Source organism: Lactuca serriola, chromosome 5 (assembly GCF_051521515.1).
Source record: "Lactuca serriola cultivar US96UC23 chromosome 5, Lser_US96UC23_V15, whole genome shotgun sequence".
Lineage (NCBI taxonomy): Eukaryota > Viridiplantae > Streptophyta > Magnoliopsida > Asterales > Asteraceae > Lactuca > Lactuca serriola.
The window spans coordinates 215,781,382-215,798,641 of NC_136412.1; the positions used below are offsets into that span (position 1 = coordinate 215,781,382).

Here is a 17,260-nt window from a genome sequence, read left to right on the forward strand (position 1 = left end):
ACCCAATGGCTATTGAAATACATTAACCAATTGTAATGGTTATGGTTCGGTTTTGAACAATAAACAAACACAACCGCTTCATACACACCCCTAATAAATAGGGTAGGGTTGGAGAGAAATAGGGAAAGAAAATGGATGAAAAATGGAAAATTGAAGTGGATTGAAGATGCTCTTAAGCTATTTTCGCATATAAGAAGTTATTACTTAGAGGGTGTTTGGTTTTTTATAAACAGTTTATTGATTTATTGGTTATTTAAAAAAACCATTAAGCTTAAAAAATTATTGAATATTGCATAATTGCTTTTTAAACTGAAAATGACAATACTATACGTAATAAACTCTTTTTTTTTTCTTTATTTCTCTTTGCATGTTTTTTTGTAGTTATTTTACAATTATAAAAGACTTCATTTATCTATACCCCTTTCTTGTTTATCCCTACTATTTAATCATCATTCTAATTAATCAGCTTATGATTGCACTTATAATTATTAGTATGTAATGATTAATACTTTTTTATATTTAATTACTAAAATATCTTTTATATTTTAAAATTTATACATAAAACATATTTTATATTTTATTTAGTTTATTTACCAGTAATACATAAATATTAATAATAATCATGATATCGTATCTATAAATCATAAATATTAATAGTAATCATGATTTATGTGATTTATTTTATGTTTGTGTATTAAAAATCTTCAAATATCAATGTATATATGAATTAAAATAAATATAATATTAAAAGGTGTAAATGTAATATTATCAGTATTGATAGAGTGGAATGTAAAATAAAGGATATGAAATTGGTTATGTTATAAACCTTAGCTACTACTCCTTCTTTTCTCTCATCCTCCGATCCCTTTTTTTTCTTATCCTCAAACTGGTGTGTGTTGCTCGCCAATGATGGCAGGAAAACCAGCAACAGCTGACGTTGCTGTTGGTCGTGTGCGGCGGCGGTGAAGCCCGATGGATGATTCAAAATGGTGCACAGGCAGATCCGACAGTGATTCACGATATTCTTTCTCTTTCGCTCGATCTGAATGTTGGTTGGTGGTCGGGATTCTGACGGTAGCCGTAATTGCTCTTATTATGTCTATTTTTCGATCTTAACGGCGATAGCGTTGCCGCCGTTGGTGAGTGGCGGGTGAATGTCGTCGGTGTTAGTTTATTGTTTAAAAGGCTATTTTGTATATTGTTAAGAGTAAATTACATGAATGGTCCTTATGGTTTGGGGTAATTTACACGCTTGGTCCCTAACTAATTTTTTTAACTCGTAAGGTCCCTACTGTTTGTTTTTGTTACGTGCTTAGTCGCTACTATTTATTTTTGTTACACGTTTGATCCTTATCTTACCTAAAAAGACTATTATTTAAATAAGAAAAAATGGTGAAGTAGATAAGGTAAGGTGAGGGGGTGGGATTGAATGTGTGTTTATTTAAATAAATCAAAAAATCAAGGGAAAAATAGTCTTTTTAGGTAAGACAGGGACCAAACGTGTAACAAAAACAAACAGTAGGAACCTTCCGAGTTAAAAAAATAAGTTAGGGACCAAACGCGCAAATTACTTTAAACCATAAGGACTATTCGTGTAATTTACTCTATTGTTAACTAGTTTTTATTTTGATGGTTTATGCCCGAATTAAGTGACGCGCATTTTTCAATATACAATGTACCGGACAGAATGTGATGACATGCATGATATATTTTCAATGTCTTGGAAGTTGTAACAATTTATATTTATTGGTCGAACATATTAAAAAACACAGTTAATGAAGAATTTGAAATCTTTTCATCAGAAAAGTAATAACGAAAGGGATAGGTTTAAAATTTCAGGGATAGGGATAACTTACCCTTATAAAAAAATTTCTTTCATCCTCTCTTTCCATGTATTTTTTTAGTTATTTTACAATTATAAAAAGTTGTTACCATAAAAGTTGATCTTAACATTTTTTTAAAAACACATTTTATCATCACCATAAATCAATAATCAGTTTTGTTCAAAAACACTGAAGTTTAAAAAACAATCCCAAACAGCTATTTTGCTTTTAACAATAACATGTCTTTTTTTTACAAGGATTAACAGAGTCATTATTGCATCCCTTGTTCAATTATTGATTTGATCCTTCCTTTTAAGACAAAATATACAATCTTGTGGTATTTAACTCGATTACAAAAATAACATATCAAAAACACATCAACGAATTCGAGAACGATTACACAAACTGCAACACAGAGTTTCATTGATCAGGTTACAGATCCAGAAAAGTCAAACATACAAATTACTAAATTCTAAGTCCAGATTTGTTTTAAAAAAAATGAGTGATACGTTATATGCAATGACTACATCAAAGAGAAAATACATGATCAGTGAAAGCTATGTAGACCTCTCAACAATTCAATATCTAAATCAATTAACCAAGTATCATCCTACTGCTTTTAGAACCCTAGAAATGATAATACGTTGCTTGATCTGTAAGCAATATTGCATACTCTGATAGAATAATTACACTATTTTCCAGATGCAAATGCCCTAAAAAGTATTCAAATTCAGGACAAAACTAAATTCCATGTGCTAGATATAGATAAATCATTCGAGAAAGAAGAAATTTAAACCATAAATTGACTTGCTATCTGATATTATATTAAGAACTTCAATTACAAGTAATATCACTTCGAATTAAACTCTGGTGTCAAACAAGAACCCTAGAAACCCTAAACTTCTATTAACCACCAAATCCGTAGAGAGTACGGCCTTGGCGCTTCAAAGCATATACGACATCCATGGCGGTGACAGTTTTCCGGCGAGCATGTTCGGTGTATGTGACGGCGTCACGGATGACGTTCTCAAGAAAGATCTTCAAAACTCCACGGGTCTCCTCGTAGATTAAGCCACTGATACGCTTGACACCTCCTCGTCTGGCCAGACGGCGGATCGCCGGCTTGGTGATACCTTGGATGTTGTCCCGGAGAACCTTACGATGTCGTTTAGCTCCTCCCTTTCCCAATCCCTTGCCTCCCTTTCCTCTTCCTGACATTTTTTTATTTTTTTTTTCTCTAAAAATGAAATTGAATTCCGATTGTGATTGTGATTGAAATGTCGTAGATTTGGTAGGGCTTTTGTAAGTAAAGGTGGGAAGGGTATATGTTTTTGTGGCCGTTGGATCCAATAATATACAAGGGATTGTTGGCCGTACGATTGTAATCCGTGTGATCAGCAACAAAACGTTTTGGTTGGTTCGTTTTACTATTGCTTGATCTAGGTAAAGATTATGTCCTGGATAAATTGAAGAGATTTTTTTCACCAATTAACTTCATAAAAGGATAATTGACACAAAAAACATTTTTTTTACATAAAAATTTGATTTTGATATTATGTTTTTTTTTGTGTCAAATTTGACACCGTGTTTTCTAATTTGTTACAATTCTGACCACTTGACCGGTTAACTAGGTTACATGCAGACGTGACATGATAACGTGTAAGTTTGATGACGTGGCATGTTGACATGATATGCTGACATGTCAAAATTAAATTTTTTTCTCACAAAAAACACTAAGTTTTTATTTTTTTCGATTTTGACACTAAGTTTAATTTTTTATTTCAACTTTGACACTATGTTTTTTGTTCCAAAATGAACATTTTTTTTCCAATTTTGTTCAGTGTTGACAATTTTCTATTTGAAATCGTATAAATATTTTTTAATAATTTAAACCGTATAAATATGTTTTTTTTATTTAAAAACCATAGTTTTGTATAAATACATTTTTTTTTACATTCAAACTATATTTTTATGTATAAATATGTATTAGTTATATAAAAATTATATTTTATATTAAATATGCAACTTTAAAATGTGTTTGGAGGTTTGGAGACATGTAGTCGATCAAAACTCGGATATCAAGTTTGCAACCCATCAAATTTTTACATCTTATTAAAAGTTTATGGTTAGTTTGATTCTCATGATATAACTTTTTTTGAATGTAAGAAAAAAACACATTGTATTTAAATAAAAACGTGGTTTTTAAACGAAAAAAAATATGTTTATACGGTTTAAAATGTAATAAAAAAATATATTTACACGGTTTCAAATGGAAAATAAACAAAATTGAACAAAAATTAATAAATGATGTTCGATTGGAACAAAAAAAACATAGTGTCAAAATTGAAATAAAAAATTAAACTTAGTGTCAAAATCGAAAAAAATTGAAAACTTAGTGTTTTTTGTGGGAAAAAAATCAATTTTGACACGTCAGCATATCATGTCAACATGCCACATCATCAAAACTGACACATCATCATGCCACGTCAGCATGTAACCTGGTTAACCGGTCAAATGGTCAGAATTGTAACAAATTAGAAAACACAGTGTCAAAATTGACACAAAAAAAACACGGTGTCAAAATCGAATTTCTATGTAAAAAAAATGTTTTTTGTGCCATTTACCCTTCATAAAATCATAGCTTTACTTTTTTAATAAAAATTGATAAAAGAAACATGATAATTGTTTATATAAAAATATAATAAACCTGAAATCCTTAGATTTTAGTACTTTTGGTTTTTAACCGGTCCTAATAAAAAAATGTATATCTATTGGATTTTATTTTTGATGTATTAACGATAAATGTATAATGTTTTATCGTATAATTTTATTGTATTTTCCTTGTTTGACGGATAAAATGTATGAGGCAGTTTGGTTCGGTTATTGGTTAAAACTGAAACATAACCATTACAATTGGTTATTGTATTTCGATAACCATTGGCAGTGGTTAATATTGGTTTTGGTTAGGGTTTTAGCCGGTTCGGTTTATGAGGTTCAATTTTAGATGAAAACCATAATTGAACCATATGTATTCGGTTAATTAAAATTAAAAACCGCACCATATCTTTTACTAATGGTTTTGTTAAAATGATTTGGTTATATCGGTTAATTTTGTTATGCTTCTGTTTTTTGGTTAACGTGTTCACCCCTAGATTTTATGACAGATAGTGTAATTTTATTGTTATGTTAGTGTAATTAAAATTTTGATCATAAAATAACAATTTACATATTCGGATTGAGGATGTCATTTGAGTCACATACATAAAGGTGTCAGTTCTGTGAAAAATATGATTGGGCATTGGCTTTTTTTTAAGAAAGCTATATCAAACTATGGGTGAGCATAGGCGGGTACCTGACTAAATTTAGTGGAACCAGAACCGCCGGTTCATAAAATGTTAGAACTAAAACCAGAATCGGTTACATCAGTTCCTACAATTTTAGAACCGCTCCCATAACCACCGGAACCGGTTCCGATTCCGGGTACCCGCTTGCTAAAAACTTTTAAACTGTTTTAAGCCAAAGGTAATGGGATTCTTAACATATGCCCATATTTTGAGACCTCACACTCATTGTTTTGAAATTTTTAAAACTTTTTATGTTCACAGCAAGCTCAAATACTCCAACCCGTTTAAAGTTTGCAATTCAAGCCTTATTGTTGTAGTGGGAAATCAATAGGGCGCCTTTTCCTTTATAAGTTAAACAACATTCAAGCATTGTTGCATCAAGCGATATGGGATATTATATCCTACACTTTCAGTTCTCGACTACTCCCTTTACTTTCCTATATTTATGTTATCTAATATTCACAATTTCTGTTGCATTGTTCCATTGCTACTTTAAAGAATTAAAACCAAGACAACTTCATATCTAAGTTTAAAAAAAATGTGAGCGTCATTATCATTCAAATCGGGTATCACAAAAATGTAATGCAATATTACGATAAAGGCCAGTGTAGCTGAACAACTTTGGTGTTGGTTGGGACTGAACTGAAGCCTGAACCAGCTCCCTCGTCTAGGTATCTATCTCAATCTCTCGCCTCCTCGCAGCATCTTGAAGCTCAGCGAGGGTACTACATCGATGGGTAGACATAAACTGACAAATATTCGTCTTGAGCATGCTTAAGTACTGAGTCATCTAAACATGCTCTGAAACAACAAACTCAGGACATAAAAAAGCCCTCTCAGTGAATATCTTGGTGATCTTTGTCACTAACTCGGTCTTCTATCTTGGTATAGCGCCGGTCAAACTCCTCACTCAATGTGATCTTGACCAACCCAAATAGCTATGGAATCACCTCCCTGATCGCCTCTACCAACTCGGCAACAATGATCATGCGGATCTCCTCCTCATGCATACCTGCTCTCCTAGTGCCACCAACACCTGATCCTAAACCTCCAAAAGCCTCCATACTAAGAATATACCAAGGAAATATCAGACATCAAAACATGGTGATCAACACACCAGGCCACACTCCTATTAGTTCCTTAGTAATCTCGATGTTCCTCCTGAATCTCATACGGGTCATGTGCTTTTAGTAGTATGAGCCCATACTACCTTCCACACCTTTCCGTAGTCGATTCATAATTCATCTCAAGGTCATAAGTTAGTGCACTAGATCACTCCTAGGTGTGTTAACACACGCTTCTCCTAAAATTTATAAATAACTTCCTAGGCACTCTTCCTAGTATTATCCTTGCTCTAGCACCACCGGTTACTTTTGTGCATTATTGTTGAACATAATACGAGATCAAACAGACTGTTGAATAATCGACTCAACTCTAAGTCCACAACCAAACAACGAACATGAAGTAAGGCTAAGTCGATCATTCTAAGGCTGTTCAATCCCAACCATATACAACTAATCAACATACACGCAACAATCACAAATCAAGTAATATATATATATATATATATATATATATATATATATATATATATATATATATATACACCAGGCAAGAAACTCCCTATATCATAAAGCATCACATAAATCAGGCATTTCTATCCAACAATTATTAAATAAACCTTACCTTATCCAGTAACATGCTTTCCTAATAGTTCACATATCAAAAACATAAAAACTCAGTACATATAACAAGTATGGGTATTTTGGTAACCGCTCTCTTGTTCGTGCTCTAGTTGACTGTATACACCACATCTTCCTATAAAACCAAAGTTAAGTCAATGTCCATGTTCCTGATCCCAAACCAACAATCAAAAAATAACATGACAAGAGGCCAAGTCCATGTCGCTAACCCAACACTTTTATTATAAATTTGTTTTCAAAGCATTTTATGAAAAATCTCGTATCCTAGTTTGAGATTGGATTCACACAAGTGTTCCTCCAATTCGCTCAAACCAGGGCTCTGATACCAACTTGTAACGTCCCATTTTCTATACCATTTTTTCATTCTATTTAAAGTAAAATTCCCAATTATAAAACCATTTTAAGAAAACCATCTGTTCCCAATTATAATTATTAAAAATCAGAGTATTATAATGAATGCAAAATCCTCAACGTTGCCGATGAGTGTGTACAATATCACCTTCGCCTTCTCATAGCCACCGATGATACATGAAACAATAAACAACTAGTTAAGCATAAAGCTTAGTGATTTTCCCACAAAATACCACATACGATTAACATAAAAGCATGCATAACGGCCCATAACCCCCGGTTTGCATGCCCAATCCCAATCAGTCCTTAGAGTGGAATGCCAACATGCAACGAGTCCAATCAGCCATCGGGCAGGAATACCCAGGTTTTGTTGGCCTACAGCCTCAACGCAACCGTTCTTCCCGATCCCCAGTGCCTACGACTTACAGTTGGCCCACAACGGGTATATTAGCCTACAACACAAAGCAGGACCGCCTCAACCCACTACTACCGTATGTCGACAAATAAATAATTAGGATCAAGTAGGCACATAATATAGGCAAACAAAATGTCACACCCCCAAACCGGAACGGTGGAAACGTTTGGGGGTTGTTAACGTCATGCGTGGTATCATAACAGTTGTATCATAGCAAGCACAGTAAACACAACCAAACATTGAATACATATATGAAAAGGGTTTACACTGTCTTCATACAAAGATTTGTTCTTATCGAAAGTAAAATAGAAAGACGTGACACTAACGCGCCGACTTCTCCAAAACTTCTGGAAGTACCTGTCTACTAATTCTATGAGAATACAAGCAATTTTGAAAGAATATCAGCATAAAGCTGATGAGTTCATAAGCATTTAGTTTTGGTGGGAAAATGTTTCTTTGATCTTTTTGAAAAGTGTTACTCAAGAAAATCCTATATTTTCTTATGAAAAACGTGTTTGAAAGCCCATTCCTTCCATGACTTCCAGATTCATACAAGGTATGTACAATCCAAGGGTCGTGGAATGAATATGAATATTCGTTAGTTGCATGTTAAACAATTTGTTTATGGAAAGCCGAGTTATCCCGAGAAAATCCTATATTTCCCCTAAAAGTTGATGGTTGGTTATCCGTTCTAAACTGAGGTGTACAAGTATCTACCATACTTATATCGATAAACGTAGTTTTCATTTAAAACCCCTGATTACTCCCAGTGAGGTATATTAGCCCTATTACGTAAATAAAACTAATAAAAGAGAACGTGATGAACTAAATCCTGAAGGTACTATTAATACCCACCAGTAATCAAATCGATTATAACTATGAGGTTAGTTCACTTGATTCATTATTACAAAAGTAAATCTCTGCTATCTAGGTTGTGAGTTTTATAACCATAACTGACTGGATATGGCCCGCAACGGACGGTATCCTTTATGACTTTGTCACCCGTAGACCTGTCAGTCCGACTGTAGCTAGCAGCCAGGTGCGGGGTTGTCATTCCCGTATAGATCTATACATAACTCTCACGCTCTCCTTACAGGAGATTATGGTCACAAGTGCTAGTCCTACACTTTGATTCTTGTGGTGAGTGTTACTAAGGACGTGTCTCCAACTTAGACTAAAAAATTTACAAGTAATAACATAGAAAATCCTTTTGTGATTAACGTGAATCATTTATAAAATGATACATTTTGCTACATGATTCATAAGTTCATTGCTCTAGTTTTGAAAACTATTTCTACGAGTTAATTTGTTAATCATTTGGTAAATTGTTTTCCGTGTTAAAAGCATTCTGAAAATATAATTATCTTAAACAAAATAATATACTTTGAGCACAAGTTTCCTTGTACTTTTGCTTATACCCCCCATGAAAACATGAAAAACTCGGAAAAGCGTAGGGGTATGAACTTACATCGGGCGATTTGAATGAAAGATCGATACGGATTGTCGGATGTTCAAGTGAATCCTTGAACGCGATTTGATCCTAATTAACATGTAATGACACATAAAGGAGTCAAATGAAGATATTTCTCTACTAAATGTGATGGAGAACCACTCTAAGAACTTGGGACTACCTACACTAAGTGCTAGAACCTTAAAGGATTGCATAAGGGAGGTGTATGGCCACCTTAAAGGTGTGTACGACCATAAGTGTGCGGCCCAATGGGTGTGCGGTCGTACACTTCTGATGGAAGGTGCTTTTGAGGTGTTTTCAAGGTCCATACTTCCATCCATGAAGTGTTATAGGTCCATACTAAGTTGTAGTACAAGTTTAGGGTCTTAGAAATGAGTTTGTGGTCCTAGGGTGTGTGTGTTGTCGTACACGGGAGTGTGCTGCCGCACACAAGGAGTGTGATACCGCACAAGGGTGTGTGTGATCGTACACAGGTGTGTGTGGTCGTACACCCTACATGATGATGTCCAATAATGCTAATTCTAAGGTGTAGCAAAGCTAGGTTCATGTCCAACTCGAATATAGAAGTCTAACTCTCACTTTGGAGGGTCTTTTAGGTGTGTGAGGCCACCTTATGTGGGTGTGAGGCTACACTCCTTCAAATAGATGATGAACATGACGGGTCTCAATGTTTCAAGGCTTAGATTAAGTGGTTCTTCAAGCACAACAAGCTAAGGGATGGATTACTCGTGTTTTTGAAGCCTTGGGAGGGTTTGTGGTTGAAGAAGCTTGAGAGAAATGGTGTTGTGTGCTACCAAGGTTTTAAATGAATGAAAGGAAAGGGTTCTACCCTTTATATAGGGTGGGTGTGTGGCCATGAGGGGTGTGTACGGCCGTACACCCATGTGTGCGGCCGTACACTCCTCCAAAAGGGGTGTATGGCCCGATTTCGTCACTATATGACTTGCTGATTCGTTCCTAATCTCGACATTGGTTGTACTCAGGTTTAGAAAGCTTAAATGAACTCTTAATCAGTGTTAGGTGTTAAAAGAAACGAGTTTAACTTATATTAACCGACTAGATGTACCAGGTAGAAGTTTCGGGTTGTCACATCATCCCCCCGTTAGAGAGAATTTCATCCCGAAATTCAAGAATAAAGATGTCACTCCTGGACTTGGAAATGTTAGGGGTACTTCTGTTTCCTTGGATTCTCGTCCTCCCAAGTGAAATCAGGTTCCCGCTTGGCATTCCAGCGGACCTTCACTATCAGGACGTGACGTTATTTCACTCGCTTGACTTCTCAATTCGTGTGTCCAATGAAACGTAGACTCTTGTCTAGCTCGATACCGTCAAGTGAAAATCGCAAGTGTTTCATCGGACAGACACTTCTTTGGTCCGACATGAGGAAGACGGGATGAACACTGCTAAGCGCTCGAGGTAACTGGAGTTTGTATACTACGGGACCGATCCTAGAAAGCATCTCAGACGGTCCAACGTACTCTTGGATTTAGCTTGCTACGATTTTCGGAGTGTATCAGGCTTTTCTAGGGTGAGACTTTTAAATGGACAGGGTCACCAACTTGGAATTCCAAGGGTTTTTGTCTCTTATCGGCGTAGCCCTTTCGTACGACCCCTTTTCAGTCGCCTTCGTATGATTTCAGAACTCGTGAGGGTACTGTCGTGGACTTGAGTCTTGACTAGTTGCGTGTCGCCCACCTCAACCCAGCACATAGGGGATCTATACTTACGACCATAGAGGGCTTCGAACGACGCAACCATGATGTTGGAAAGGTCGTCATTGTTGCAAGAAAGTTCCATTAAGGGTAGATGATTGTCCCACGACGTATCTACAATCAGGACCTCACCATAGGACAATATCTTAAACCCTAAGTCCATTAAGTCCTAAATGTGACCAAAACTCAAACATGAGGCTAAGAACACTCAAGCTAAGACCTTTTTCTCACTAGCTCATAAATTCATGACCAAATGGGAACCATATCAAACTCTGGAGTTCCTCATACTTCAAGAGCACTCAAGAATGGGACGAAATCATCAAAAAATGGGCTTAAACATCAAACAAGAAACACAAAGGTCAAGATATGAACTTTATACCTCCAATAACTCATAAATGTGAAGAAGATCTTGGATCCAAGCTTGATCATTGCTTCCTTGCACCAAAATGAACCACCTTCTTCTTCAAGTTTTACCAAATGATGGAAAAAACCTCAAGATGTAGCCACCAAGCTCATTTCCATGGAAGAGAGGCTAGGGTTTCGAGATGAAGGAATGGAGGCTGAAGAAGATGACCTAAAATGGGGGTTAAGATGCTTAAAGATGGATGAAACCCTAATATACTTGGGCTTGGGCCTGAACAGGCGACACACCATGGCCATCCATTGCCACGCCGCGGTGACCCTCAAAAAACGCGTTCAATAATATCACATGTCGTGGGCATCCAAGCCCCACATCGTGGCTGAGGGTCTACTCCAAAAATCCTAATTTGATTCCTCAAGTCTTGCCACACATTCTTTGGAAAACGGGATGTTACATGCGATATAAGCTAAATAGAGATTATGAACACGGTGTAGGTATTCAGGGAGCTGGACAACCATTCGACAACTTCAGTGGATTTATTTTGTTCCATGCTATTTCAGGTGAGTTCTTATGAACTTACTTATCATTCGGACTATGTGATATTGTATGTGAGTTCTCATGAACGTACTTATTATATGGACTATGTGATGTTATATGTAACATCTCAAAAATCATAAAAAAAAAATTAAAAAACAACCCATTTCAACCATAAAGTGTTTACAAAACCATTGTTTTAAAAGTATAAACATCATCAGAGTTTTTCCCAAGACCCAATATCATAAAAATAGGAAGATGTGAATGATCACGCCTTTGCTTTCCCGCGATCATCAGAAGTACCTGAAACAATGAACTAAAACTATAAGCCATAGCTTAGCGAGTTCCCCCAAAGTACCATCACGCAACACATAACAAATACATATCAACATGCTGGGTCTACAGCCTCCTGGTCGGATTACCCCGACCCATAACCTCCTGGTTGGATTACCCTACATATCACGTACTGGGTCCACAACCTTGAGGTTGGATTACACTAGCCGACAACCTCCCGGTTGGAATAGCCTGGCCCATAACCTCCTGGTTGGATTGCCCCGGTCTGTTAATTGACAACACAAAACAGTAGTTTCAACCACAACATAACATGTCGACATATAACAAATAACAAACATATTGAGCAGGCAAATAACCATACAACCAGTGTTCATAACAGTCCTACAAATCTACCAATAAAATGCCTATCAGCAGCTATCACATAATCATATAGGTTTATCGCATACTCCACATATAATCAATCAATATATAACAGGATATCAATAAAATGGGTCAGCCTTGATCCCTTCAACCCGCAAGTACAGTGAGGAAAACTTATCTCACAGTCTGAAAAAGATCATTGAACAGGACACAACTCTGAATATCAGCTCAAACAGTAACATATTCATCAGATAATGACCATTGTCAATAACCACTCAAAATACCCCAAAATACCCTTTGGTCAACTTGGTCAACATTGGTCAAAGTCAAAAAGTTAAATTAGGTTAATACAACTTGAAACACTCTAAATTTTCAGAGCAAATTTTCATTTAAAAAATTTCACACAAAACATAGTTTAACATTTCTCATGCCAAATTTGAAATTTTCCCAAACACAAAACATCATAAATTGTTTGTCAAATATCCCAGAATCCACATAAACACAAATCATCAAGCTGGTGTGTACAATCATGTCGGCGCCTTCCCGCTATCCTCAGATGTACCTGAAACACATTTTACACAAACACGGTAAGCACTAAGCTTAGTGGGTTCCCCAAAATACCACATACACAAATAATTAACTTCTTAGGGCTATGTCTCGATAAGGACCCTCCGGTTATAAGTCTCGGTGAGGACCCTTTGGTCTCACGTCTTGGTATGGACCCTCCGATCATATGTCTCAATGAAGACCCTCCAGTCTCACGACTCGGTATGGACCCTCTGGTCATAACTCAAAATATGCACATGATAATGTAACAACACAAATCACAAAGACATAATTCACAATAACACATATCTCAGTATAAGCAAATAGGACCCTTTGGTTAATAACACGAATAAGACCCTTCGGTTACACATAGATTACCACACAGGTAAGTATAGTGAGAAGACTTGCTTCGCAAGTAAAGCAAGTAAATCCTTCACCCAAACTGTTGGTCTAGTCTCTGCCTAACATATGTCACATATACCTCTAATTAATAATTGACATGAACAACCCTTAAAATGTTAGACCAAGTTCCTCTACTAAACCTCAGGAAGGTAAAAGACCATTTTGCCCCTCAAAAGTCCACATCTTGACCAAAACCCCAAAAGTAAAAGAAAGTCAACGCTCAGCGCGTACACTTGGCGTACATCCGTCTAAGTTGGGCGTACAACTATTTTGGATATTCAGATTTTTGGATTGATTTTAAGTTAAACCGAATTATTTTTAGATTTCGGATTGGTTTTGGTTTATAAAATAATAACCGAATAGTCCATAAAAACTGAATAACAACTTATTATTTATTTTTAATATCTATATTTAATCATTTAAAAATTTATAAAATTATACTTTTAATTATTATAAATTTTCAACCAGTATAGTACCTTACTATGTCATTCTTATCAAAAGTTTTTTATCAACGAAATGTCTTAATAGTTGTTTATAAATTATATTTCATAACTAAAAAGTTTTATTTAGTTACTTTTAAAGAGTTGACTAATACTTAATTTATTCATTATTAAAATGTATTGCCTTTTAAAAACCGCATTGTAAAAACCGATCTAACCGAACTATTATTTGGTTGGATCGGATGAGATTTGAATTTAGTTTGAACTATTCGGATCCGTGTTTTCAAAACTGAAATCCATTTAGATTTAGGGGATGTTTGGATAGGGAAAAAATAGGCCGTTTATTAGTTATTGCTTAATCCCACCGCAATAAGCAAATTTAATTGTTTGGATAGGAGTCTATAAAAATCAGCTTATTGCGGTAGGAATAAGCAAACTAAGCTGATTTTAATAAGCAAGAAGGTGAATGCTTATTGCTTATTGCTTGTTTTACTCAAAGCTGTTTTGTTTGCCAAACACTTAAAATGTTTATTGCTTATTGCTTATTCCCACCGCAATAAGTAAATAAACAATAAGCTAATAACTAATTATCCTAGCACCCCCTTACTTGATCGTATCGGATCAAACCGATCCATCCAAACGAACACTCCTAGATATAATAAGTTTCTCCATAAAACTATATATATATATATATATATATATATATATATATATATATATATATATATATATATATATATATATATATATATATATATATTATGGAGGGAAAATGACTTCTAAGGGTAACGAAGTATTAGACTTGTACAAAAAATACCATTGAACTTTTTCTTTGTACACATATCACCAATCAACTATAGCTTCTGTACACATATGACCATTAAACTTCACATTTGTTCAAAAAATACCATTATGTTACCGGTAATAGTAGGTTACCAGCCATGTAACATGCCGTGTGGCTGCTGACGTAGGTTTTATTATATATTATGTACACATTATACCATTAAACTATTTTTTGTACACATTATACCATTAAACTTTTTTTTGTGTACATTTTACCGTTAAACTTTTTGTACACATTTTACCATTAATCTTATATAATTTATTCAAAAAATATCAATTCAAAAAATACATATTTTTACATAAAATGGGTTTTCCATCACCTATTGTAACTCCCTAATTTTGTAAGGTTTGGGGGAAACCGTTTGTTTTTTACAATGATACTAAGGACTTTTTTTTACAATTACATTGTAATTTATGTTGGTCATACATCAATTGAAACCCACAAGGTTTGAACTTGTGACTTTTATCTGGAGCGGCAAAGAAATACTCAATTGTTCATTATTTTAGCTAATGTCTAATAAACATATTCTTATAAGTCATTTTCTTAGGAAACTACGTTTGAGGCATACTTATAAACTCATGAAACATTTTGTACATGTTCCCTTACTATAATCTCCCATCTTCTTGATTAAGGTTGATAATTAAAAAAGTGCATTAAAATTATGTGGTTGTTTACCGATAGGAAAATGACTTATAATGATAAGTTACTAAAATTTAGAAAATCAGTAAAATCCACATCAGGTGATGGGAAACCTACTTTTATGTAATAATATGTATTTTTTGAAATGATATTTTTTTCAATAAATTATATAACATTAATGGTAAATGTGTACAAAAAAAAGTTTAATGGTATAATGTGTACAAAAAAAAGTTTAATGGTATATTGTGTACATAATAAACAGTAAAATCCACGTCAGCAGCCACATGACATGCCACGTAGCATGCTACGTGGCTAATGACCTATTATTACCTGTAATATAATGGTATTTTTTGAACAAATATGAAGTTTAATGGTCATATATGTACAAAAGTTATAGTTGATTGGTGATGTGTGTACCAAAAAAAATTCAATGGTATTTTTTGTATAAATCTAATACTTTGTTAACCTTACAAGTCATACATTTTTCCCATATTATGGATGGTGTGCAGTGAGGCCACCACAGCATGACCACCGAGAGCCTTGGGTGTTTGTTCAAAACAAATTTCATTTTGCTTTCTGCTAAATTGAGGAAGGAGCTAGTTTTTTTGTTTCATTTTGATCCATTATTTTTCTTCGGTTTCTAGTACACTTAGAAAAAGGTAAACAATATTGGTTACTTTGGTTTCAAAAAAAGGGCTTTGATGTGTTTATCACTTTATTTGATAATTTCTAGCATCTTTTCGAATATAATTTTCATGTACTCAAAACCAAAATTAATGGCTAACGCTTCCGGAAATCACAAGAAGTTAATTTTCCACAGCAATCTTGCAAACCTTGAAAACGAATTACCATATCGAATTTGTGCACAGATGAGCAAATCACTCAGTAAGTTCACAACATTGTCTGAGTTTTCAAATAAAAGCTATAACCTGGATTACAACTTCAATGCAACTACATGAATTACAACACTCTTGTCAAATAGTTCAACAGTTTTACCGATGCACGTGTAAAAGCTCTGCTAAATCGAAATGTAAACAAACTGAAGATTAATTGTGGCTTAGCCCTAAATCAAATACAGATTCCAGTCACTGAATTAGAGGTATCAAAGACAAATGTCATGTATTGCATAAGCATATAATCATACAGAAAAAATGAATTGGAATATTGGATAAGTGATATTGTATTAATAGCTTCAATTACAAGTAATACCACTTCGGATTACAGATAAGCCAACAAAGCAACAAGAACCCTAGAAAGTAGAAACCGTAAAATTCTCTTAACCACCAAATCCGTAGAGAGTACGGCCTTGGCGCTTCAAAGCGTAAACAACATCCATGGCGGTGACAGTTTTCCGGCGAGCGTGTTCGGTGTATGTGACGGCGTCACGGATGACGTTCTCAAGAAAGATCTTCAAAACACCACGGGTCTCCTCGTATATTAACCCACTGATACGCTTGACACCTCCTCGTCTGGCTAGACGGCGGATCGCCGGCTTGGTGATGCCTTGGATGTTGTCCCGGAGAACCTTACGATGACGTTTGGCTCCACCCTTTCCCAATCCCTTGCCTCCTTTTCCTCTTCCTGACATGTTTTCTCTCTACTTTTCTCTCGTTAGAAATGAATTTGATTTTTGTTTGTGTTTGCGCTTAAAATGGATTTGAGGATTTATAGAATATTGGGGTTTGAGTTTGAAAGGAAGTATGTATTCGTCCGTTGGATTAGATTAAATAGGAAGCATAGATAGCCGCAGGATTATAATCTGTGTGATGATAAATAAGACGCTTTGATTGGTTAGCTTTAACAGTGTTGGATCCAGGTTAGGGTAGTCCAGGTCATCTGTGGAATAGTAAATTAATTTATATGTTTAATTTACAAAGAACAATGAATCAATATATAGTCATTTTTTTAATTATATTTTTTTAAATAGTTAAAGAATTTAAAATTTTGTGTGTATATATATATATATATATATATATATATATATATATATATATATATATATATATATATATATATATATA

The 17,260-nt window shown here is 34.8% G+C and overlaps 2 protein-coding genes across 2 annotated transcripts; both read right to left on the reverse strand.

Annotated features, from left to right (window-relative positions):
- Positions 1-2,612: 2,612 nt before the first annotated feature.
- Positions 2,613-3,104, reverse strand: LOC145053559 (histone H4). Its single transcript, XM_079001621.1, has one exon. The coding sequence runs from the start codon at positions 3,039-3,041 to the stop codon at positions 2,730-2,732; it is 312 nt and encodes a 103-aa protein (XP_078857747.1). The 5' UTR covers positions 3,042-3,104; the 3' UTR covers positions 2,613-2,729.
- A 13,299-nt stretch (positions 3,105-16,403) lies between these two features.
- LOC145053560 (histone H4) lies at positions 16,404-16,895 on the reverse strand. The gene has a single exon (XM_079001622.1). The coding sequence runs from the start codon at positions 16,825-16,827 to the stop codon at positions 16,516-16,518; it is 312 nt and encodes a 103-aa protein (XP_078857748.1). The 5' UTR covers positions 16,828-16,895; the 3' UTR covers positions 16,404-16,515.
- Positions 16,896-17,260: the final 365 nt, after the last annotated feature.